At 40.3% G+C, this 27,315-nt stretch overlaps 1 protein-coding gene across 2 annotated transcripts in view; it reads left to right on the top strand.

Annotated features, from left to right (window-relative positions):
- The first annotated feature begins 1,080 nt into the window (after positions 1-1,080).
- Positions 1,081-27,315, top strand: part of psda (pleckstrin and Sec7 domain containing a) — a 59,857-nt gene continuing 33,622 nt past the window's right edge. The window contains exons 1-7 of one of the 2 annotated variants that reach the window (XM_061040432.1): positions 1,378-3,724; positions 13,343-15,893; positions 16,825-16,930; positions 18,352-18,626; positions 18,706-18,995; positions 19,104-19,341; positions 19,420-19,679. In XM_061040432.1, the coding sequence (XP_060896415.1) occupies positions 13,482-15,893; positions 16,825-16,930; positions 18,352-18,626; positions 18,706-18,995; positions 19,104-19,341; positions 19,420-19,679 (3,581 nt within the window). In that variant the 5' untranslated portion in view covers positions 1,378-3,724; positions 13,343-13,481. Of the gene's footprint in view, positions 1,125-1,377; positions 3,725-13,342; positions 15,894-16,824; positions 16,931-18,351; positions 18,627-18,705; positions 18,996-19,103; positions 19,342-19,419; positions 19,680-27,315 lie in introns of those variants that run through there. The other variant, XM_061040433.1, reaches the window with a different exon arrangement.

Genomic DNA, 27,315 nt, shown 5'->3' with positions numbered 1-27,315 from the left:
CCTTGAGGGGCTTCACAGTCGGCATGTGACCCTCTGTGTGCTGGATCTTCTCCATTTGTTTGCTCATATGATTCTTCTCAAAGTGTTACAAAAGGTTTCGCGGCTCATTAAAGTGATCATTAAAGGATTATACATTGCAAAACTGAAAAACAGGGAGTCACAGGGGTTTGTCTATTTCTTTTTGTCAACAAATCAGTCAGACTCAAATTAACAACATGTTCATGCATCCTGCCTGTGGCTCTCAGCTCCAAGCAAATTTGTTCCTACTGAAGACTTAAAAAACACTTCACAAAAATATGTTTAAAAGACCTCTCTACTTTCCTAACACAGCTGCTCTCTGTAGTTTACATCAAACAAACTAGAGGCAATAGTGCACTGGTTTGTGACTATTTACAGCATCATAATAATCCTAATTTGGTGCTCGAGTGAATATTTGGGGCAGCAGGATTTTGGATTGAGTCAAAAATAATCTACTGTGTGTGTTTGAATGGATGTAACATGTTAACCAGTGCATCGGTTAGGCTTCTTGATGTATTGTAGCCACAATGTGTGGTTCACTGTGAATTATGAAGGAAATGATAATCCCAGGGGGTTGCTCCAAGATGAAAGTGGGTATTTTTAATTGTTTCATTCTCTGTTGGCCATGAAAAGATTGGGCGGGTTACCTGCGTGCCTGCATGCACTCTGTCCATGCTCTCATTATACAAGAGCAGTGTCTTCCATAACAATCGCTTAAGGTAGTTTTGTGCTATGTAAGTACTAACTATGTGCTGTGCTCCTCTACCTGACGCTCTCTTTATGAACCTACTTTACTTGCTTTGTGGGGCATAACATGTACACTGTACAAGTATTTTCTAATTCCAGATACAGACTAAAAAGATAGACTTTAATGGCAGGAATGTTGGGCCATGAAAATAAAAAGCTAATTTGTTCAATAAATCAGTCATTCCTTCAGTAAAACACTTTTGTGGTTGTTTCTGTGCATGGTGTTTAAGAGTGGAAGAAGTTAAATGAGATTCCACAGTGTGTTGGTTTGTTGATTTTAGTCTAAATCTGATTTTCTTCTCTCCTCTCAGACTTCCTGTCGTCAGCCATCCTGTCTAGCTCCGCCTCCTGTAACTGAGGTACTGCAGTGCACACACACACACACACACACACACACACACACACACACACACACACACACACACATGCAACAAATACTGCCCATATGGATGCTTGCTTCAGCATGCAGACTGATTGATGTTTGTTGTACGGCGGTAAATATTACTGCACAGTCCTGGCACTGCACTGAGGAGTGCTGTTGGTGGTGGGGGGGGGGGGGGGGGGGGGGGGGGGGGGGGGGGTGTCTTTTGAGAAGGGGTTTATGGTTTTACAGATTATTTTGATGGACCACACATATTTTTTGGAGTTTGTTTTGGGGTTTATCTTTATCATTCATCATCAGGCAAAGGGATTTTAGCTGAAGTGTTTGTTCTCAGTCCTCTTGATATAGACTGACCACTCACAACTTTATAATCAAATAAGTTTTATTATTTGTGTCAAGAATTTTGTATTTTACAAAAAACAATAAAATATACTTTAAAATACACTTTCTAAAGAACAACATTTCAAACAAAAATGCTGCTGAAAGTACTTTACAACAAAGAAATTACATTCAGCGAGTGCTTCATATGCACCAGACTGAATGAAAATTAAAAAAGTGAAATGATTAATTCAAATTTAGATGGAGAATTGTTGGAGCATAATGCTTAAAATAGACAAATTTAAAGAAAAGACACAAGGTCCTGCAATAGTAAAAATATCAGAAATATGAATAAAGACTAACAATTAAAATATTCATAAGTAAGTGTATCTATTATTGAAACTAAGAGAACCGCTACAGGTTTAAACAAAGACGGTCGAATGATGAAAACATTGACCAGGGAACGTGTAAAAGTTTCCTGTTCACACTTGATGGTAGAGCTTAGTCTTATGATTGGATAGTTTAAATGTCACTAGAATAATAATAATGATGTCAAGGTAGGGCAAGTTTATTCATATAGCACATTTCAGCAACAAGGCAATTCAAAGTGCTTCACCCACGACATCAAAAGCGTCAAGACAAAAGAAAACAGAAACATTGGAATAGAACATTTAAAAATCACTAAAACAAATGTGAAATATATGATCTTAATTGTTTATTATGTATGAGTGTTTTTAATTCAATGCTGGTTCAGTTTGCAGACTCACAGTAACGCATCTTTGTCCAAAGGATCTTTTAACTCGGGATTGTCAGTTCTGTGACGGTTTATGATGTGGCTGTGTGGGTTCACATGTTTGTTCACAATCATTAAAAAGAACGGAGTGAACATCTCTGAAGAAAGATCTGGTTTACCTGAAACATGTTTGGATATTCTATTAACGTTGAACTGGAGCCATCATGGAGGACTATAACCTAAACTGACTAACTCTACAAGAATGACGAACCTGAAAACACCAAACGTCATCAGGAAAAAGAATCAACTTCACCTGACAGCTGTTCACCAGCTGCAAGAGAAGAAGAAACGCCATCGGAAAAACACAAGTTTAAGAAACTGCAATGGTAAGAAGAGCCATTTAGTTCACTGGGAGCTGTTTAAATGAAAGACAAATCACATTTTAATACCGGACACCAAATGAACCAAACAACTGGACCGCCCTGCTGTTATTACAGACCTCGAACTTCTCACAGCAGTGCACTCTCCCGCTGTTAGTAGGGACACTGACACTGGAGAATCCTGCTATTATAACAGACACTGAACTCATCACAGCAATAAACTCTCCGGCTGTAAGAAGGGACACTGAACTGAACACACATTGGCTGTCCCACTGTAATTTCGAGACACTGAACTCAACTCAGACACTGGTTTGTCAAAGTGTTTGAACATTGAACAAACGACAGACCCTCGACTGCCCCGCTGTTATAACAGACAGTGAAGTAATCATTGAATCCGGCCTGCCCTGTTGGTGTGACAGTTACTCAACAAACCTCGCACTCTGGACGGACAAATCTGACCAACACCTGAACTAAAGTTTTTTTGTGACATCACTGCTGTGGGCGTGGTCAAAGATGTTAATGTGTTACTACTGTTTTATTAATCCCTCAATCATACAGCACTACTGTGCATTGTCCACTTAACCAGCTAAGGAGTCCTGTCCAGGTCTGACCCTGTCATCTGACCCTGAGTCCCCCACGCCTAATTCAAATCCTTCCAACTCCAGTGTCTTATAAGATATGTTGCCTGCCATCTGTCAGACCTGAACATCATTGGCCAAAGAAAGAAAGGTCTACAGGCACCACAGAATAGGATTGGCAGGCAGGGTGCCCTGAAGAAGAGGGGGGGACATCAGCTGATTGATACATTTCGGAAGTGTAGGTGTTGGTCTCGAGAAGACAGGGGGTGAGGAAGAGGAGGGGTGAGGAGGAGGAAGAGGAGGAGCCCGTGGAGGAGGAAGAGGAGGAGTTAGAGGAGGAGGAGAAGCTGAGTCGAGTCTGTAAATCCACGATGAGCAGGCTCTGCTGCAGACAACAAGTGTTAGGAGACAGAGAGTGGAGGTAGAGGGAGGATAAAACCAGCTTACTCTTATGACACAGAGAGCAATACGAGGACGGGACGAGAGAGAGAGAGAGAGAGAGGAAAAGGAGGTTACCACGGCAACTTGGGGGATGTTGCTGCAGCAATGAGGACACCGGGACACACAGGTAAGGTTACAGCTACTGTGTTTGTGTGTGTTTGTCGGCACGTGTCTGCATATGCGTGTGGTGTCATTAGAGTGTGTGTACGTGTGTGTTTGTCTCTGTGATTGTGTGTGTGTTGGTGGATTGAGCAGTGCATGCTGGGAGGGAGGAGGAGGAGGAGGAGGAGAGGTGGATATCAGGGGAATCCTATTAGCAGAGTCCAGGAAAAGTAGGGCTAACTTTGTTCTTATCAGTGTGACACACAAACACACACACCCATGCGCACACACACCACCTGCAGAGTGACAGTATTTAAGGGAATGTGTTCATTTTTCTTTTCTTGTGTTGTACGTAATGTTCAGCTTCAGACTTCAGTCTGTTAGTTACGTGGCCGTTAACTGTAAACTGAGTGCAGAGTTCAGCGTCAGATAAAAGTCACTCGACTTGAGCGGCATGCTTTCATCTTTAACACATAAGAGGACACTGTTTCTATTGTAAGACGTTGAAAGATATATTAATAGATGAATAAATCAATTCAGGAAATAGTGAATGCAACAAATGGCAATATTATTAGAATGAAAATAAAAACAACATTCATTCTTCAGGCTTATCAGACAATATCATAGTGGACCCAAAAAATTAGCATTATCATTATTTATGTTATTAATCTTGTTAAAGGGTTTTAAATTTAGGATTTTGTGTGTTCTTTTTTTAAGTTTAAAAAACAAAACAACAACAACAACAACAACAACAACAATGTAACGCGAACAATGAAACTGGTCCAGGCAGTGGTATACAATAATTGCCTGTGTTATGCAAAGTAAAGATTTGAGGAGTGCAACATATCAGATGTGACTAGTTTCCAAAAAGCACCTTACTTTTTAGCTTAAAGGTCGTCCCCTGCAGGCATCCTTTCTGTATATTGTCAGACAGACAGAAAAAACAATCTCAGCCTGTCAGTTGCAAGAAAAAAACACAGAGTTTGTTTGTTAGGGTGAATCTGCCACCAATGATGCAGCCATTAGAGTCATTTCATGGCTGCACGCTGAAGCAGTCTACTTTTTCTTTTAGTCATTTACAAAATCTGTAAGAATACAGACTTTGTTAAAAATACTGAAAGTCCCTTTTAAACCTAAACACATCTGTATCTTTATTAAGGGCTGCTCAATTATGGAAAAAAATCATAATCAGGATCATTTTGACTGATTTTAGGATCAAACATGATTACTCATTGAATCTACAACATCTGCATCACATGCATTTCTCGCAGGTTAAGACACGTAATACTTTAACATTCTGAACACTTTGAAAAACAAGCAATACACGAAAATAAATTGGCTAAGTGAAGAGAAACATGAATATATATTACAAAAAAAATAGATCAACATAAATGAACTATGTTTGTTTGGTGATGGCGATGTACTCTTGTGGCCAAATATAACAACAAACACTGAAACATTTAACACACATGAGAAAACCTTTGCACAATCTTGCGCAACGCGGCATGCGGTAATCGTTTAATCTCGATTATCTTGTTTTCATGATCGTGGGAAGCCAAGATTGTAATTGAAGCTTCATTAATTGCTTGGGTCTTTCTTTATCATTGTTATTATTATTCGCTGTTTTGGTTTTTAACCATTCTTTTAATTCTGGTAGCTAAGTATTGTGCACATACCCATTGTGATGCCACCCTCTATTACAGAAAAACCTCATCTAGATATGTGTTTTACTCGGTTTCTGTCCCCTTTATAAAACTCATTTTGTAGTAGTTTACCTCCCAACCAATTGTTCCTTAAAAATGATCTCAAGAAGTTCAGTGTCATGCTCTCTGTGTAATTCAGCACTGTGAACATGACTACATGAAGACTGTATATTTACAGTCTATGGTTGTAACAGTTAACAGAACAAGTTGCATAGCTCAACTCTGATAGCCACTTTTGATGCAGTTGACACAACATGAAGATTACATTTTTAAGTTTTGTAAATAGGCTAATAAGACACAATGCATTCAAGAGATGAAATTGATTCTGTTGGTGAGATTACAAAAAATATGACACAACCTCTAAACAACGATCCCAGGAGAACGGTGATGTGATGCTTGTCTCTCTTTTATGTAAGAGTGGATCTGTTTGGAATTCAGACTGTTGGCATGGAGACGTTACAGGGGCCTGTGGGAAGTTATGTTGGACATTTTTCAAAAAAAAATTAGATCACTATTCTTAACATAAATCAACACATTATAAATGAAATGCATACAAATTATTCTGAATATAATTGTTGCTTGTTGTAGCTGAAGACTAAATACAGTTCAGTTAAAACACTTCCCCAAAGTTAAGTGTGATTACATTTGTGAATGAAGTCTGGTGTTGCACAAAGGTAAACTCATCAGAACGTGATTTGAACAGGCCCTCTGTCTGCTCTGACACATGACTGAGCTCTGTATGTGATGCAGATTGTTAGATCTGCGAATAGTACTGATAGAATGTAAGCAGCTACTGTGTTGGCTTCATGACAATATCAAACCAGTACAAACCTGTCTCCATTTAGATTATTTAATGTGAACGTGGTTTGATAACTTTGTTAACAACCTTAAACAAAGAAATCAATCAAACTTTATTTGTATCATCTCAGGCACTTTACAAAAAGAGCAGGTCGAGACCTTACTCTTTCAAATGACAGCACATTTTCCCTTGTTAATCCAGAGTATTCCAAGAAAATACTAAATAACTCGCATGACAAAACTAAGAGGAAAGTGAAAATTGTGAAACAAATTCTCTGTTTTCCTTCCTCTTTTCAGACCTCTCCCATTTAAATGTTGACTCCTTGTTGGGGTCTTTTGGCTGGTCAAATCATTTTCAACAGAACAGGGCTAAAATCTGAAGACAAATTCAAAATATTAACAATATATACAGTATATGACTAAAAACAAACATTCACTGCATGAATAGTTGTTCATACCTCTCAGTTCTTGATTTGAGTACTTTCTTTGATTAGTTTCTGAAAACATTAGTTGCATATCAAGAGTTTGATGTAGTGCTGACAGCGTGTATAAATTGTCAGACTGAACATTCTCTCAAATCTGCCTCAGCCTTTGTCTGAACTCAGTTTTAGTTTGAAGATTGTATTTTGCTTTGTGAACAAGCTAGCGATCCTTTAGCATTGCAAAAGCAAGCGAAAGTTAAACGTTTCTACATGTGCACATTACTTCACATATGCAGAACCTTGAACTTTGATTTCGAAGACCCTTTATGTCAGTAGCCGGGCAGCCCTGGATCAAAGTGGTGACACGTTTTTTCTGTGTCAAAGTGTTTACAGAGGAACACTACATTACCTGCTGACAGTGGATCCAGTTCATTTGGACTGTGGGGGCTTCAAGCCATCTACAAACTTCCGTCTTGAAGACAAATAGTTCTACAGATTACACACTGAATGTACACATTGAGGTTTCAAAAATGCAGGATGGAGGGTGCAGTTCTACATTGAGATAGGGGGACATTTAACAAAAGATGCAGCCTTTCCCTGTGACTTCATTAGTTTTATTTCAATTATAGCTAATTAGTTTAACTACGCTCACAAGATGAGATCCAGCTCTGAATGAAAGGTCATCTGATTAAAGTCAATGTTACTGTGACGGTGATGAGGACCGATGTCTGAGCAGGAGAGCAGCTGAATTCAGTAAACACAAACTGACTGTTTCAATGCTTTGAGGAGCTGCTGTGTGTTTACTGTGAAGAGGAAAGCCCCCTTTGATTCTGCTCAGTGTGTTCATTTCAGATGTATGACTGAGGTCATTGTTCACTTTCACATTTTGATATTGAGTTCATTGGTATCAAACTTTCCTTTTTCCTTAAATCCTCCTGTTAGGAAGTTTATTAGAAGCTGCTGTGTGAGTTGTAATCTTTCCTTTTGTAGAAAGATACCCTTTCATATTTAAACGATTCAGTCCCAGTCTCTGTACAATAACATTCATAGAAGAGAGGGGAAAGTCACAATCTGATCAAACTCTTGATATGAAATTGATCTAAATAAGCGTATGATTTCAACTATCAAAAGTGATTGAAAATAATTGAAAAACAACAACAGTAACTGTACAGTATAGGTTAGCTGTTTCTTGTAACATTTTTCCCTCACCATGGACCTCCATTGTCATACAGTTACATTAAAATGACTGTGTTTGCTGATATTCAGGTTTTTGCCCATCACTGAACAGACAACATTTGTTATTTACAAGGCTTATGACTGTTTAAACGTAGCTTTCTGTACAACACACAGATCAGACATTATGAGAGAGGGGTCTGGCTGCACACTTCCACTATCAGAATAATAATAATAATAATAATAATAATAATAATAATAATACATTTAATTTGTAACGCACTTTACATTTTTCCAAAAAAATCTCAAAGTGCTACAGGAAGAAAAAAATATAAATATATATTTTTTTAAGCAACTAACGAAACTAAAAGCTCAAGCAGAAGGCTTTGTTAAAAAGGTGGGTTTTTAGGGCCCTTTTAAAAGCGTCAGCAGACTGTGGAGCCCTCAGCTGCTCGGGGAGAACGTTCCACAGACTGGGAGCAGAGGAGCAGAAGGCCCGGTCACCCATGGTGTGGAGTTTAGTCCTGGGGGGGAACGGAGGAGGTTGGTGTTTCCAGAGCGGAGGCTTCGTGTGGAGGATTGTGGGGTGAGGAGTTCTTTGAGATAGAGGGGGGCATTTCCATGGGTGCACTGGTAGGTGAGAAGGGTGACTTTGTATTGAATCCTGAATGAAATAGGTAGCCAGTGTAGTGTCTGAAGGATGGGTGTGATGTGTTCATATTTACGCACTCTCATCAGGACCCTAGCAGCGCTGTTCTGGACATGTTGGAGCTTCTGGAGGCTCTTGCTAGGGATCCCGATGAGGAGTGCGTTGCAGTAGTCCAGCTTGGAGGAGACAAAGGCGTGGACGAGTTCCTCCGTTGCAGGCTCCACTGTGAGGACTCCTCCGCCATAGACATAAACATAAAGTTTGTGTGTACAGCGTAAACGGTTAATGATAGTAAAGAAATAGCAAAGTACATTCTATGTAGGAGTGTAGTGAAACTTCTGTTACCAGAAGAACAAGAACACAACAGAATGAAATGTGATTGTGTTGAAGGACAAGCTTAACAGACTGACAGGCAAAGTGACTGTTCAAGAAGCAGCCAACAGGGGGCGCAGTGCTGCCAGCGCTGAAATTAATTCTAATCGCTCATTAGCAAATTAGACCATAAGCAAGAAGATTGAGTTTTCTATATAATAATTCTTTAGATGTGTAACTTGTGCTAGCCTATCTGTCAAAGTAATGTACAGTACATATCCAGACTCGGATAGCCTCTCTTTGCATGATCTACTGCAAAGTTCTCTGGTATATATAAGAAAGTTAATATACCTAAGATGTAAAAGTAAAGGAAGCTAGGATTGTTTCTATAAATACTACACATGGAAAAACAGGAAAGAGATTAAATGCATCACTTTGTCCACAGGAGTCAAAATGACACAAAATGATGGCTCCTCACAGAAGCTCTAAATGTGTTACTTTCTCTAAAAACAAACCAGCAGCTTGTTATGCTAACCACCAGACGACATACCGGTCATTCTCATCGTATATGAAAGCAGATTATATATCTTGACATGACAACATGGTGTCTACGGCTGAGTAATTTATCAAGTCTCAATTTCAATTATGTTTTGGCCTCCGACGATCATGAAAACAAGATCATTGAGATGAACCCATGACTGTGCCACATGCCATGTTGCGCTCTTTTTGACCTTGGATGTTTTAAGGTTTGTTGTTATATTATAGCCATAAGAGTACATCACTACTACCTTAAAACATAGTGAATTATATTAATGTTTGTATATTCATAGTTTCTTTATCCTATTTATTTTCATGTCTTGCTTGTTCATAATGTTAAATTATGTAAGTAAATGCATGTGATGCAGATGTTGTCGAATCAATGAGTAATCATGTTTAATAATCGTGATCTCAGTATCAATCCAAATAATTAGAGATGCACCGATCCACTTTTTTTCAGTTCCGATCCCATTGCAATAACGAGACTGATTCCGATATTTTTTTCATCAAAATGAATAGTTTCATTGTTGTCTTTGGTATTATGTGTAAGGCTACACAAAGCTGTTTTAAACCCAGAATTGCATTGTTTTGTGCTGGCTTCACATACAAACAGCAGCAACAACTGTAAGGTTTTCAAATTAAACATTTTAAACCAAGAATTGCACTTTCTAATCACATAGAAGGAGCTGTTCCATCTCGGCTGAACGTTTCGGTGTTGAAAATTTAAGGGCGCTTTGCTGTTCAGTCTGAATGTCTTCAAAGCGAGACTGTTAGAGCTGAGAATGTTTAAAGTGCCCAATGATCTTTCTTGATCAGTGACGTGGGTCTGTGCCATCAGTCAGATATCCGATACGTAAATTAGGTAAAAATAGGACCCGATACCGATATTAAATCGCATCGGTCCGATCTGTAAAAATAATAGCGATCGTGATTTTTTCCATAACCAGGAAGCCCTAAAGATGTCCCACAATACAGTCAGAATGCAGACGAGGATTCTTTCAGAGGAAGTGGAGATGATGCTTGTTCTTGTTGTAAATGGATTGAAATACAATCCTGAGGTTGTCTTACAGCAGCTTGTGTTGTGTTTCTGACTGTTGGTAGACTCTATGTTAATGCTGACTACAGGCCTCATCAATTCTTGTGTATAGAGTGATAAACCCTGAAAAACCTTCAGTCCCTTGAAATTGTATTTAATAGTTAACAAACTTTATATATGTGAATACTGGTACAATTATACCACAAACTATATCCTTCAATTAAGTACAAGTTATTTATAATCAGCTAAATGTTTTTAGGTAAACCCAAAGGGGGCGCCGAAAAGGCTAGCAGTTATGTCCCACACTGAATGTACGGGGGCTATAGTCCTCATTGCAGCGCCCGTGGGTTAGAATCTTACCTCAGCCCTTTGCTGCATGAAATTTGATAATGCTACTGGCAAATAATACCACAATTTGAAAACTGCTTTTTATAGCTGTTTATATGACTGAACTAAACTGAGATTTCATAAGCTTAAACACAAACGCACACACAAGCACGCACACACACACACACACACACATACATACATACATACACCCACACACACTCACACACTCACACACATGCACACACACACTGGCACAAACTCAGCTGCTCACACTAACACCCCATCAGTACAGTAGATTCTGCACTGCCCTTGAAATTGCCCTTGAATTTGTGTCTGGGGCATTTTTATCGAATCAGAGAGCTGAGGTTCAGTGTTGTGCATTTTTTATATAATTTGTAATTACAGAGCATTCAATGTGCTCCACAGTAAAAGAGTGAAACAAAACAAGACAGGTTTTCTGAAAATTGAAATTAGCTCTTAAGAGGACAAGAGGAGAATCTCACGTATAAACACTATAAACAGATACATGTGTTGTAAAAAAAAAAACACACAAAAGAGCTCAAATCAAACTCTCAACTAGCTGCTTACAATAACTGAAGTCAGTTGAATAGTAGTCGTTGAAAGTCGGAACGCCACTTGTTGCAGTAAGGAGGCACAACAGATAAGTCATTCATGTGTTGAATTTGGGCTGGAAACCTTTGCTGCTTGGCTTTGTACCACTCTCCCTCTTTCTTTTCTTTGCAGTTTGAATTTGACAGAAGTGAAAAATAATGAAACTTATTGTCAATGTCACTTAAAGAACAGTTTGCTGAGAAATGGATATTGATTAAAGTAGTCAGTGTTAATAGAAGTCAAAATGCCAGAAACAGGAAAAAGCGTCAGTGAGCGTCTTGATTGCTATATAAAAAATTAGATCACGGTCCATTCATAGTTTTATTGGGGTTTTTTTTTTAAACAAAAATTCCCAAATCTTGCCCCTTTTTAATTCTCAAGCTAAGGAACTCATGATTATATTTTTTTTACTTATGACTCTAAAATAATTAGATTTTGATATTGATCAGACAAAACAAGCAGTTTAAGGTGGTTGCTATAGTATTTTACTACATTTTACCTATATTATATCAGATCTCTTCATTTGATCCTGATCATCATTTGTTAGTGTGTGAGTTTATGTTCCCTACATTTCCCGCAGTCTTGTGGTTTCATGTGCATTCAGACTTTTGCATGATCCAAATGAATTGCTCGAGATTCAAAACTGAGGAAGACAGCTGCAGATTTCTGTCAAATGGAATACAGACAACATATAGGAGAGTTGACTGTGGGTTGTTAACAGTTTTAGTGGTATAACCTGCAGACCAGACAGCTCTTTGGATTGCTGTTCTCAGCTTCACTCTCGAAACTGCTTTCTCTAATCTATGAATAGACAAATAAAACTCATGTGGCCCTTTGGCGCCTGCTCGCCAGCATGTTCCTGCTACCATGTTGGAGGATGGCCAATGACATGAATGGACCTGTAATTACCATGGCATATGACCTTATAAGAGGATAAGGACACTGTGCTGCTAACAAATGAAAAACTGTGTGTTAGGTAAGGTAATGTGCCATGAAAAGTGTTGCAGAATAACTTTAGTGTTCCTTGATTTTTTAAGTACCAAGATAATTTCATTTTGGCCATCAGACCCACCTTAACAGATTCTCAGATTATCCTCAAATGACACTGTAAAACCTATTAAAGGACCCAAAGGCCCTCGGAAATACCTTTTGGAATGGGGACTTTCTCAAAGGCCACAATAACCTCTTAAAGAGCCCTACAACATGCTAGAGGACCACCAATGCCTCAGAAATTACAACTACAAAGTCTTAGGACTATATACTGTTTTATAGGACTAACATATCATTCTCTTTGTCCAGTTGAACCTACTTAAGGACCCGTTGAATATCGCATAACCCATGGAACTACCACTAGAACACATAACATATCATCCTCTTATGACCACTTGTTAATAGTTTGCTTTAACTTCTTCACTTATCACTACACACAAAGAAGCCCCTAATCTTCTAAAGAGACAACAACCCCTTTAAAGCTTGCTAGAAACTCCACGATTGCCACAAAATGTTCTGAAGAACCATACAATCTCCTCAGTGATCATTTAACTTATTAGTGGACCCCAAGACAAGTTTGAACTTTTTTTTTTAACCCTGCCAGAAATTAAATTAGAAGCTACCTAAAATGACCTGAAAGGATTCTACAACCCTAGAAGTTTATGATACTTATTTTCTGTTTAACTTCAAATTAAAATTATTTTAATGAGCAGATATACTCACGATCACCCTAATTTAACAATACACATGTGGCATTTGAAACATTTGTGTCTGATAAATGAAAAATGTAAATCTTTGGCTTCTTATCATAGCAGGGAATTATTTTTTCTCAGGACACTAAATGACATGGTACTGTAGTTTCATAGCTTGAATGGCTGATCGTATGCAAGAGAAAAGGAACATCCTTTAAACAACCTTAGATATTAATAATTGGCTGGACTGGTAGGAAGAAGTTGAAGATTGAGAAGATATTTCTGTTATTTGTCGATGAAGAGAGTTAAGGATAATGTAATTTAAGTTTCAATTTGTAAGATTTGATTCTTTGGTATATTAACTTTGTCTCTATATTTGCTTTTTGCAGGATGAAGATATGAAGAGAACATGAAGAAAACATTTGATCTGGTTCCAATTCTCACCCTCATGAGAACTAGGAGGCCAATGGGCCATTTGCTCAAATATTGAAGGTCTACAGAAAAGTATAGGGGCATATAGGTGACATCATGTCTGAGGCAGGTAAGGTCCTCCACCTGTACGTCGAAGTAAGGTCTGTAGCTGAGGAGGAAGGCAAGGTGCCAGTAAGAGGAGATGATGGTACTGGCAGCCAAACACTTCAGTGCCCGGACGTCCTCCCTCACTCCCAGAGATGCTCTCTCTACTCCAGTCAAGATCTTTCTTCAGTCTTTCAGAACCAAGCAAGAGTTGGAAGCAACAGCTTACCCTCCTCAAAGTCCTCCTCCAGACACTCAGTCAGCTTCCAACTCAGAGAACCTGATGCTACAGGGTCTCCAACCCGGGTCCACCGCCAAGATGTGTTCTATGACAGGTTTGGTCAAATACTCAAGGTCCTTGCACCTCGAACTGGTCCAGGCCAGCTTGACTCACTGGGACGGACCCATTCCTCTGACACAGATCCCCACCGGAGAAGTGTGAACATCTCTCCCTCTTCTACATACTCTGAGAGGCTGACCTTACCCTCGACACCTCTCAGCAACTGCAGATCCTCTGAGATGTCAGGGGTGGAAATTGAGGAAGGAAAGACATCTGTGGTGACCTTTGGCTACATAGAGAAAGCTAATGTTCACAGCCGCCGTACCTCTGTGTGCCAAAATGAGTTTGACTATCCTCTTAACAGATTAGAGGGTCAGTTACTGCCTCCACACCTCCGGAAGAGGATGAGTGACCCAGTGTGGTACAATGGTCAGCCAAGGCAGGGCGGTCCTTACCCCAGTCAACCTTACCCATTCCCTGAAGGCTCCCCCTACATTCAGAGGTCTACCATGGATTCAGTTGCGAGAGATTCCACCTACAGGGCCTTGGAAGAGTTTGGCTCCCCAGAGCTCAGGCGGAGGTTTTCTGGTTACAGCACCCAGAATGGCAGCCCGACCCTGTCACGGCACTGCCAGACCCCCCGTTGCCGGTCCTGGGGAGGGTCACCAATCCTGCCCCGCGGCACCCTCACCCTGCCATCCAAGACCCAGCTCATGGAGATGGACAGGGGAGTCTGCCGTAGTTTAATGAATGGACTACCCAGAAGTCCTGCTTCTGACCAGCTATGTGCCCACACTGGATATTCTTCCACCTCAATGACTCCAACCTCACATTTTTGCTCTCATCACATGCCTCAAAGCAAGCAGAGGCCATGGGTGGGGGATGAGAGCCCCAGGTTGTCGAGCAAATTTCACCCACCTTTACCTGCGGGGCGACCCACAGATATCCAGCATGAGATCCCACCTAACATATACCAAAACAGCAACCATTCCAGAGTGGACTACCAAGTTAGTGGGGACGGTTTTAATAAATGCCACAGTTCTAACATCACCAAAACCAGTCATAATGCTAAAGACAGTGTTCGGTATTGTGCTAATGAGAACTCTAACTTATCCAACAAGACTCACTACAAATCGTCACGCTGCAGTAGCAGAGCCAGTGATGCAGTCAGCCCAAGCACTAACAGGAAAAGCCTCTCACCATCCTCAAATGCTGAAGTGGCTTGTAAGTTAGCTGTTGAGGCAGCCAAACTGTCCTCCATTTTTTCAGACAGGCGAACTCCTTCTCCAACGTCTTCTCAAGCTGAGTCAGTGAGGTCAGAGAGTCCTAAGATTGGAGGGTCACTCCTGAGAGAATCTCTACCACATGTCACTCTTCATGGGCAAAGTTCTTCTGAATCTCAGCAGGTTGACAACCAGAACCATGGATATAAAACCGACAAAGCAATACCTCAAACCAGGCCAGGACGCATCTCACCTCTCTTATCCCAAAAAGTCATATCTTCACCATCGTCTCCCGCCTTGCCTGCAAGATTACACCGCGCAAGCACCTCTCAATCACCAATCTTGGATCCACGGCAGCTAAAGGGTTCATCACCCACTGGGAACATGACAACCCTGCACCGCTACCAGCTCCCACAGTACACAGGTGAACGCAAACCTCCTGGCATGGAAGAAAGGCAGTATGATCACCTATTTTATGGGTCACCTAGGGACAGCCCTGAACTCTCTAGAAGACTTCTGTCCAGCCAAAATATAGACGCAATGCCTTTGAGCTGGACCTCCAGGCACCAGGGGTGGAGGGAAGCTGGACCAGCCCAGCACGGGGGAGAAGACTGTGAAAAAAACTACAGAAATAAAAAGGCTGGAGTTCAACATCCAAGCAAAGAAGAGTATCAAAGGAAGGACCGAGGAGACGAAGAAATAACATTTTCAGTTCAGGGGTACCAGAGGCCAGTAATGTCTAAGGATCAGAGAGAAGATATTCAGGATCACAGTGGGGTGGCTGGGACATCATCTCAAAGCTCGAGTGGAGTAACAGGCAGCATGGGAGACAGCTTCCAGCTGGACAGAATTGACAGTTTGTCTCCTGAAACCTCAAGCCAGTCAAGCCACGATACAGCAGACACCGGCTCAGGGATACAGGTCTGCTGGGTGGGCGGATAAGGGTTTGGTTGGATAAAATTGTGTGTGTATTAGGAAGCATTCATGTTTGTCACTTATCTCTGAAAATATTTGTATATGGGCGGTGTGAGGTTGTTTGTCTGCAAAGTTGAACCATGCATCTTCCCATCATGTCCTGACACATTTTTACACTGTCCTCAGCAACAAAAGATATAAAATATATTCAAAGTTCTTCTCCTCCAGTAAGATTTAAGTGTTTGTTCCTCTGAATATTTTCTTATGGGTTCTCTAAATAAACATTAAAATTAAGTAATTATCTTCTTTATATAACAGTTAATCTTGTTAGCTTTCCAAAAATGTAACTTTCTTTCTGATTTAAGAGTTGAGACCTCTCTCTTTTGAATAAGATAAGATAATACTTTGCCTCTGAAAGCTCTGACCAATATAACCATTTTATAATTTTCAAACAAATTAGCATTTTTAATAAATGTGATGCTGTTTTGAAGTGTCTTCCTAAATGCAGTAAAGGCCTAATTGTACAATCTTGTCACCTTGTGTTCCTACTGCTATGGTGCTTGCCAGTCTGATTGGCTGTCGGCATATTGTTTGTACACATTTTTTGTAGTGACAACAGTGAAAGTTGCTTTGTTCGACATTTATTATCTCCTGATCCAACATCAAGCTGTCAGTTTCAGTAAAAATTCTTTGAAACACAATGAAAAGCTGGGAAAGGCTCAACATAGTGGCACAGAAATCTTGCCAACATTAAGTGTGACACAAACAATTGAGCTCCAAGCAATAAAAACAATGGGTTTCAATGGACATGAGTGAAAAAAATCTTGAGTGGATGGATATTGCCTACATTTTTTATGAATTTTGAAAATGTATTTAGTTTAGAATATTTTGTTAAGAAATATTTTAGAAACATTTTGTGTCTGTCCTACTTTTGCAGTCGGACAGTGGCTCAGCAACAACTCCATCGCGATCGCAAAAGATTGCCCGAGCCAAGTGGGAGTTCCTGTTTGGAGGACCAGCTGAGGAGAGTCGCTGCATTAAAGGTACTGCAGGTGCTGCTGATGACTGTTTTTTAATTTGTTTTTCCTGTAGTTTTTACAATTCTGTTATCATTTCCAACAACATTTAATCAAACAAAATATTGCAATTATTACACAAGTAGAATTATAACACCAAAGCTTCAAAGTCGCAATTATAAGCATAAAATTAAGTTTTAATCTGACATGTGGTGAAGGTTCAATCAGTTATAGAAAGTAGGATTTCATATACCTTTTTCTTTCCTGATGACACCCACAGCCACATGAAATGTTCCAAATGTGTTGATTTTTATGGACCTTCAACTTGATGGAGTTGATGCCACTTTTTTAAAATAAAAGTATTTGTATTACAAATCGCTGATTCTGAAATTGTTATTCTATATCTTAGTCTGTTTCTATCTGATTTTTGATTAAGCTAATTATGAATAAAGCTTTTTGTTTCAAACTTTGATCCATTAATTTAGCTATTTTAACTCTGCATTGTAACTGGACTCTTTTCTCAACATGACTTAAAGTCCCACTCCAGACAATATATTTTAAATAAATATATTTTTTAAATTTCAAGATTATCTTTTGGCATTGTCTTAATGGGATACAACGTTGAAGAGCGACAGGAAATATTGGCAGACAAAGACAGTTCACAAATAAAATGACCCAGTTTCACCACACTCAGTGAATTACATTATAAAGTTGTGTTTTACTACACTAATCAATTACACACGGCCTCAACAAAAATACTTTATACTATAAGAAATTAAATAAATGAGCCCCAAAATACACTACACAAGGGTTGAAACACTGGGATCACACTGGGAATGAGGCAACAGCATCATTTGTGGAGACTATGATATTTGAGCTTTATCTCTTGTTACCAGAAGATATACGTTCAAACAGTTTAAAGGACTCATATGTCTAACTAATGTTTTGTTTCTCCTCTCAGTCAATTAAATAAGCAGCTTCAAGAACTCCCAGTCTTTGTCTAAGCCAATTAGTGAAAGCTTAACATGAGCCCGAACAGCTTTTTCAGTCTTGTGTCTACTCACCACTGTTACCACACACTACTACGCTCATCTTGTTTTTGGCATTTTTTTCTTCAACAATGGTTCTCTTTGACACAAGTGAACTAAAAGAGTTTTAAATATCTGTATGCAGGGTAAATGATGGCTGTGGAAATGTATGGCCTTTATCCAGAATAAAAGTGAGGTACAGCCTGTTTTAATTGACCCTAGCATATCATTGATGTTATCAAGCAAAGGAAAGAAGTTATACCTATAAATTAATGCCACTGTGTAACCCTAGTTTCCCCTGATGTGAGTCACATCTGGCCAGACCACTTCACCAAATCTGTTTTTTTTACATGGAAATGTTTCACATTCCATCTTAAAGACATTAAGTACAATTTCAGCCTGCTTTTGATTTCCCTGTAGGCTGTCCAGCCACAACTCCTTCCACCAGCAGCTCACCCAGCCCCACCCCGCCCTCCTCCCTCCATTTGAAAACAGTAAACCAGAGGAGGGGGCAGGACAGAGAGAGTCTACAGTTGTCCCATCACCAGGTGCAGCAGGTCGAAGTCGACCTGGTGACACCCCAACCCTGTGGCTCCACACCCAAGACGGGAATCATCCGCAAAACCATTAAATACTCTGAAACTGATCTGGACGCTGTGCCACTGCGGTGCTACAGGGAAACCGATCTGGACGAGGTGATGTCAACAGAACCGATTTGATCTGGTTTGTCTAATCTGAATTATATTTGTATTTTAATTGATCATTTATGTGCAGGTGATGCGGGCGGAAGCTGAGGCAGCTGACGAGGGTGAGGCAGACTCAACCTTTGGGAGTAACTGCAGTGCCAGGGCAAACTCCAGCTTCAGCCCTGCAGAAGTCTCCCCAAAGCCCGGGACTGGTGGTGGAAAGGAAGGGGAGGAGGAGGAGGAGGAGGAGGAGGAAGAGGAAGAAGAGGAGGAGGAGGAAGGGGTGGTGAGCTGGGCCACTGTCCGGATGCTGGGAGACAGACAGAGACAGAGAGCCACCAAGGAGGAGGACGAGGTGTTCAGTCTGCTGCTGAAAGGGTAAGACGTCACACACTCATTTTAAGGACTTCACTTTGTTATGCACACCCATGAGTAAGTGTCTTTAATTAGTCTGAAAGTTTAAAGTCTGTTTTATTTACCCATTAGGACGTTGGATGGGTCATCCAACTCCCATGGTGGCCTCAAATCTCCAATCTCCCTCGGTAGCCCCCGGCGCCCCTCCGAGTGCAACCTAGACTCCTTTAGTCGCCATTTTGAAAGCATCATGGAGTCTCATCGAGCCAAAGGCACTTCGTACAGCAGCCTTGACAGTGTGGACCTCCTGACATCTGGATCCACATCTGTTTTTACCTTCGACTTGCCCACCCTCACCCCAGAGATTCAGGTATGTCTGACTAGTAGAGTCACATCACTGCTTCCTGACTGCAGGGGATAAAACTGTTGTTTTTCTGTCCCTTCAAAGAGTCAGATCTGTGATAGTGCCAAGCAGATCATCGAGCTGAGTTTCGCCCCACTGGCCCATCCAGAACTGTACGGCCCCTCAGAAAGGTCCCGCTCCTCGTTCACTCTAAGTGCCTCAGGCCCGGGGCTCCGGGGTGGCTCCAAAGACGACTCCGGACCTCCAGTTCGATCCAAGTCTGAGAAAGAGACGTGGCGCCGCTCCATCCTCAAAGATGGCTTCCGCAAAGCAAGCTCGGTCCCCTCACTCAATAGCAACCTCAGGTTAGTCTGAGCTTATGGTACAGATCCAGACCATGGTTCTGGTTCCTGTTGTCCTGTTTGTGTCCTTCATCATTATGTGGAGGGGTTCTTATGTGTGTGTCCATTGAAGCAGCAAAGTCGTGATGGAAATTTTTTGCTTCTCTAAGCATTTTTTTCGACATTCTCGTCTGAAAATCGCTGTTCAGAGCTGCCAGCCCAAGAGACCCCAGAGTCTCAAGGTTCATAGTTGTTTGTGTGGTTATGTTGTGGTTATTTTTGCCAACACATTTGTGTGATGATACGCATAACAGATGCTCATTGAACAGATTATGAAATAGTAAAGTAAAGGGCGGCTGTGGCTCAGTTGGTAGAGTTGTCGCCTCTCAACCGGAAGGTTGAGGGTTCGATCCCCAGCTGAGCAACATGTCTGATGTGTCCTTGGGCAAGACATTTAACCCTGAATTGCTCCCACTGCTTCAGTGGTGGTGTATGAATGGGATTAGTTACTTCTGATGGATGATACTACATAGCGATCACTACCATCAGTATGTGAAAGGGTATGAATGGGTGGGTGTGACAGGTGGTGTAAAAGCGCTTTGAGTAGTCGGAAGACTAGAAAAGCGCTATATAAGCTCAAGTCCATTTACCATTTACCATTTAAAGTCTCTATGTCATATCCTAGATACACTTTATTACAAACTGGTTCATAATATTCCACTGACCCACAGGTGGCAGTAATACACCAATAATTCACAACACCAGCAAAAGCAGTTAATAAAAAGTCTGCTAGCATTGAACTTGGATGTCAAAATACCTTCTTTTTTTTTTTTTTTTCTCTTTTTCATTTATAAAGATTGTGGGGGGGGGGGGGGCTGGAACTGGTTTGATGGAGGTGGGAAGGGCTTTGTTTTTTGTTGTTTAGTTTAGTTTAGTTTTGTCCTGGGTTTATTGAGAGGTGCCGTGTATCTCTTGTGTTTTTGTTTGTCTGTTGGATGTTGCTATAATAAAAAAATAGAAAATAAAATAAATAAATAAAACAAGAAGTGTGAGTGACACTGAAGTGACACTTCTAGCTTGTTAGAAAACCCCATAGGGCAACTTTGACAAAAAAATAACATTTCAAATGAACTATTTTCATATTGTGCAACTCAGTATAACCATATTCTTATTATATAAAAACGTTTTATAAATAAGTGACAGCCAGTTGAAGTTTACATTTCCTTATACAATTTCATTTAACAACATAAATCTGTCACTTAAATCTCATTATGACCTCCTGAGTTGTACCGTGTACAAAAAGTGAATTAACCATTGATAACTTTTATTCTGGTTCAAATTATCCTCAGTAGTTCAGCAAACCTTTGTTAAAATAACACAAGACTGTTAAGTGTAATAATTCGGTTTATTATCCTTCCATACATTAGTTTTTGTTTCATTAAAAGAAATATCACAAACAGATGGCAGGTTGGGTTACTGTTGTGTTTAGTCTCTGGAGCTTTTCACTCCAAGGGCGACGTTAGAGACATTTCTATTTTAATCCATAGATAAGGAGATGTATCCCTTGAACAAAGTTTTAAGTATGCTGCTGCTGTTGTCCTCATCGTCATCATCAAATCGGGACTATGTAGTCCATATATAAAACTGTCTGAATACAGTTCCCAATTGTCAAGAAGCAGATAGAAAAGTCAGCTCTGCACAGCACCTCAGTTCTCTTATTAGTTACATTTAAAATCTGACATGACTTTTTAGATGAATACTAAGATCATAGTATCAGGACTGCAGTATCACTCACCAGGCACAAGGTGGCTCCAGAGAGACATGATGTACTGACCTTTTATGTTTACTTGGTTCTATGTGTGTCTATCTTTGTGATGAATTTTGTGGAAGTGAGGATGCTTTGTCTGTTTCTCACTACTTCAAGGTGTGTTTGAGGGTTTGAAGAGTAAGTATATTTATAAGAGAGAGAGAACATTTCATCTGGTCTTCGTTCATTTAAGGAAGGTTAAGATTTGGGTTTAACATTTAAAGTGCTGCAATAGACATAGGCAGTGCATATGTTGGCATTTATTCTATTTTCACTGTGTGTCGTCAGAACGTTTAGCATTGCATTTCATTTAACATAATAACACTTTCTTGGAAAAGCATTTAACTTAAGGAACCCCCCAAAAAAACCTTTAGCTTTCTGAAAGAAGAATGAATGCTTGCTTTTTGTCTTTACTGATAGGGCAGCTGAAGAGAGACATGAATAAATAGTGAGGGGGGCTTGCATCAAGGCAGGGAGTCGAACCTTAGGCTGATGTGCCAAGGCCTACAGCCTCTGTATTTTGGTCATCTGCTCTAATGACTGAGCTAAACCAACGCCCCAGAAGGAGGGCCGAAAGGGTTGTGCTGTTTTTGAAACAAGTCAATTCACAAGTATCTGAGTACAATACAGTTCGTTTGTGGTGTTTCGGGATTAAACTCAACTGAACGCCAGTCTGTTCGACAACATGTGAGTTTAATTATAGAGTGTCCGATGTGTAGCTTGGACACACACACACACACACACACACACACACACACAGCTGGTGTTGTCTGGATAGCAATGGAAGCTAAGGCCCTAGTGGCGGATGATCAAAAGGGAAGCATGTAAATCGTGAAGAAAAGTGAGGATGACGAGATCATTTGTGATTTTAACATTGCTGAGATTATGATTTGTGCAAGCGATAAGTGCACATAACATCAGAATTTTGACAAAATATAAGCAGAGCGATCAAACGGTAGACCAGATTGGTCTTGTAGAGTGGAGTTGTATCACCAAATTCACTTTTTTAATTACACTTTATTGCTTGTAATATTTATACCAAAAACAGTCATTTCGGGCACTGCTGATGTTATTCACTGGGTATTAAGAAGACAATTCACTCCTCACTCTCATCTTCATTCGTCTAGTCTGTAATGTTGTTGTCATACCTGATCCTTCCTGTTGGGGTGAGAATCTAACCTGGTGCCCAGCCAGCATGCAGTAACTACGGCAACCCCAGATTAACTTCCTAGAGCGTGAGATTTCAGGGTTTAAATTTAGACAAAAGACAGAGAAGTTGTGTTGTTGCAGGAAGGGAGGCTTTAGGTCACATGACCAGCTGGAGTTTTTCTTCACAGAACCATCCCAGAGAGGTTCTTCAGGTCACAGCAGAACCTTTTATGGCATTGTAAGCAGCTTCCAAAAGTGATTTATTTTTCATGTGCACTCCTTAAAGATGGACAGTTTCTGTTTTCTTTTTTGTGCCAGATTCAATTGTGAACTTGACTTGCTAACTTGCTGCTAATCAGCTTCACATATGCTTTGCTGTGTTGTGTTCTTTTTTTAAAAGTAAGGGGATCCTTATTCCGCCCGCATCTTTCTCAGTCTTCCTGTGTTAGCTATGCTTCCTAGCAGCTAGCTAGCATACTTATTAAGCTTGTAAGTAAACAAACGGTAACTCGTGATGCAGTCACTTAGACATGCCGTAATATAAATCTGCAAACTATACCCTGCAAAAATGTAGCCTTTGTTTTCAACAATAAAGAGTCATCACTTCTAATTTGTAAGCTATTTATGCTTCCAAACCCTTGAGCCTTTTTTGGGCATCCTGCCTCATTTTATATTATGATGTTGTAATGAAGAGTGTTACAGAATCAGACAGATAACGCTGCTATCTAGTCAGTGGTATGGAGTTTAAAAACAACACAACATTGAAACTAGGTCCCAGGCTCAGGAGGAAATGTTTCATTTCATCAAGTTTCTTTGGTTTTCTTAATCTGTTCTGTGATGTCTCTTGATAAGTTCTGGCTCCACATCCTTTCCATATTGACTTGCAGCTCTTCATGGCTTCTTTTAATTTAACCAAACCATACCACCACATGGCAGGAGTCTCAGCCTGCTAAAAAAAAATCAGGACACTGAGCAGTTCTGCTAACGTCTCGTTGAACTGACAACTGACTGTGTGCCTGAAGTCTTTGTGTAATGAATGGTTTGGTCATGCTAAACTCTGCTGCTCTGCTATTATGGACATTGTAAAGTCTGTATTTAACATTGATTATTCAGTCAGATCACCACAGGAAACGTTTGTGTAACACATTAGAGAAAGAGTGTCGTTATTGTTTTATTTTAGACATTCAGAGGATTCATTTCAAGGGCTTCCGAGCAGCATGTCAGTGGAAGATGGTGTCAGGGAATCAGTTGTGTCAAGAGGACAGAGTGAGTGTTTGGAAGTCATTCCATTGGACATCTTCATCTGTAAAACCAAATCAGGATTTTGCTATTTTCAGAATCCTCACTTAAGACATAGAGCTGACTCCAACTTGGTGAGTTAGCCTCTAAAACATACCAGGATCAGCTTTTTCCAAGGCTTTTCAAAGATCTTGTTTTAGCTTATCAGTCTGGTTGAAGCTAATAGTTAGCTTCAGTAAAGTGTTAGCTGTAGCCAGTCTTGTGCATAATTTACAACAGGACCTTTTCCCAGTGTTTTTTAGATGAAGCTATATCAAGTTTTCCAGGGACAGAGACACTTTTAATGAGTGTTTTAAGCAGAAACTCTCCCAGCTTATAAACACATTCAGATATTCAAGGAATGAAATGAAATCTGCCACTGGGAGGTTTCTGTGTTTCAGTCTGGAGGAGTTCCCTTTTTTTCCTTTGGCCTCCGTCCACTCCCTGAGCAGGGTGTGGACACCAAGAATTCAAATTCAAACACAAACTTTATTGTTTCAAGTTGAAAACAACTGCAAGGAAAGTTTCCTGAAAGAAAAGCCGTGAATTCAAGCTTCAGAAAGACAGGATCGGAACAATCAATAGCAGCAGCAGCTTCTTCTTCTGCACATTGTACTGAGCCTCCTCCTAATACACACACACACACACACACACACACACACACACACACACACACACACACACACACACACACACACACACACACACACACACACACTTTTATCAGCCTATAGAGGGAAATTCCAGATGGATTCATTCAGTAGGGTTTCAGAGAGGAGACTGAAGGAAAAGGCTACCCACTCATGTCAGAAAAACTCAAGACACTCCCTGAAAACAAGCTCAAATCCTTTCAGTAAACCTCCCTTTCTCCTTCTCCTCCCCTCCTCCTTCTCCTTTTCTCTGTGTGGATCTTTTCCATCTGCTGTCTGGGCTCTGACCTCTGAACTCTGACCTGCTCACTCCCAGCTGGGAGTGATGCTGCTGCTGGTTGAGGAATTAAAATGGGAAGATGTTTTGTAGCATCTTAATACTTCTAATACCACCACTACTACTACTATTACTACTACTATAATAACTACTACCATTAATGACAGAATAACTTTACTTAATAGGTTGATAGAAAAAAACAAAAAACTGCTGAAAAGTCTTCAAGCCTGTTCAAAGATTTGACATTGAAACTGACTTCCTGTGTTTTTTTTTTGGTACAACCCAGTAAAAATACTGATGTTGTAAATTAGATTGAGCGAAGCTTTAATTTAATTTTAAAGAAACTTTTATCCTCATCCTTTCTTTCTTTATAACCACATCTTTCATGCTGGTGTTGAAAACCAAATTAGTAGAAACTAAAGCTCGTCTCTCTGTTGTTCTCGCTGCAGAGAAATAAATCATCTTCACGTGTGTAAGCCGAGATATAACTGAGACTTTATTGAGCTGCTTGAAAAGTGTCAGATAGAAACTTCCAGGAAGGTCGATGGAGTAAAAGGAAGGTAAGAGGAGACAAAGAGAGGAAGAGGGGAAGGAGAGTACAGAGGGAAGAGGAGGAGGGGCGTCCTGGGTCAAACGGGAGGAAACACATACCTCCTCCCCCCTCACTGGAGGAAAATATCCCAGCTGATGGACAAGAGGGGAGGGAGCAAGAAGAAGATCTGAGTGTGAGCAGAGTACGGAGAAAGTTGTGCAGTGGAGTTGTTGAGAGAAAAGCCGGTGTTGAGAGTCTTAAAGTGTGGGAGAAACAGAGAGGAGGAGGACCAGAAAGAGAAGGACTAGGAGGAAAAAGGGTCTGACAGAGAAACGAGAAGGAAAAACTGCACCAGACTAAAAACAAGAGGATTAGAAAGGAGACGCTGCTGCCACTGAAAGAAATCAATCAGGCAGACAGAGGGAGAGCTGGAAACTGATGATGTCATTATATTATGATGTCATCAGTTTAACATGTGGATGATGTTACTCAGTCTCTCCGGTTGACGCCTCCTATCAATGTGGATGTTGGTTGATTGGCAGCTGCTCTCAGCAGCTGACATCCCAGGCCGGGTGTGAGCGTGGGCTGGGCCAAGCCAACATGGCCAGCTACCTGCTCTGCTGGGGGGGCGGGGCTCTAGAAGACAGGTACATGTACGCCCCACCCTACCCAGCTGTATACAGGTGAGTCTGATATTAGAAGTTGATATTAGAGAAATTTTAAGGAGCAATGTTAATTTTTCCTACAAATGTACAACTAGCATCACTTTTACATCTAGTGCTGCAGCTTTGGATTACTTTTATTATTGATTAATATTCTTGGTTAATCAATAATTAGTTTAGTCTTTCACAGAATCCCAGCATCCAAGGAGACTTTAACTCTTTACATACCTGCCATCTGCTTCATAGAGAGCTCAGATGGTAGAAGGTGGTAGAACTTAACTAAAGGCATTTTCTCAGATGATTGTTACACGCTCAGGTGCATAAATAATCTGAATGAAAGTATCTATTTCGATAAGGATTGAAGTCATTTTTTTAAGTACTTCATTACTTCTTCTTCTTCGGCTTCTTGTTCACCTTCTTCTTCCCTTGCATTGTGATTAACCAAACTTTGCCTGCTGCTCCAGTTCTCTGCCAAATGTCCTCCCTCAGCTGACATGGGGACCAATACTCTGATGTTGATGCTACAGCAAATGGCTTGAATTTAGAACCCTGAAAATGTGTAACTAATCAGTAGTGCTAAAACATCGCAACATACACCAAACTGTAGCTCAGGTTGAACAAAAATGTTAAAGTTGGCAGAAATCACGAAGTAAGTCACTCAGTAAAACTGTTTCCTATACCAAAGTTTTTGCTCATTGACACATAAATTACGCATGCCATCTACAGATTGTCCTAAACAAAACAACCAATCACATTTTTTTTTCCATAGCACAGTACTTTCCTGCAACAGCTATGGCAAAATATATAAGATAAACAAAATAAAGGTTAGACTTAAAATTGCATCCATGCACATACAATGTTTATCAGAGTGATCTTTGCAAATAAATTACTGACATCTTTAAATATTACAGAAATAAGAGAAGTAACAATATAACAACAATTCTTAGAGTTTTATCTTCATAACTGCATATTTGACATGAGTTTAAAATCCGCTGGCTGTTATCACAAACCTGGTGGATGCCTTAGTCTTGGAGTACGAACTCCTTTGACCGAAAGAGTTTTCTGAGTTGCTCAACATGATCATAATGAGCTGTTCAAATGAAATGGTGTTAGTTGAAGGCCTGGTTGATGCAGAATTAACATCTCACATCTCCTCAGGCCTCATAATGATAAGGACACGTGATGTGTGTGTCTGTGTTTTTAAACTGGAATGAGGAGAAGATGAAAGGAAGAGGCTTGAAGCAAAGCAGTAATGTGTTTAGGAAGGAATTTCCTTCATATCAGAGGAGGACCCGAACATGGCCG

This window comes from Labrus mixtus, chromosome 6 (assembly GCF_963584025.1).
Source record: "Labrus mixtus chromosome 6, fLabMix1.1, whole genome shotgun sequence".
Lineage (NCBI taxonomy): Eukaryota > Metazoa > Chordata > Actinopteri > Labriformes > Labridae > Labrus > Labrus mixtus.
Note: the sequence above shows the minus strand (reverse complement) of the source record. Positions and strands in the feature narration are given on the sequence as shown.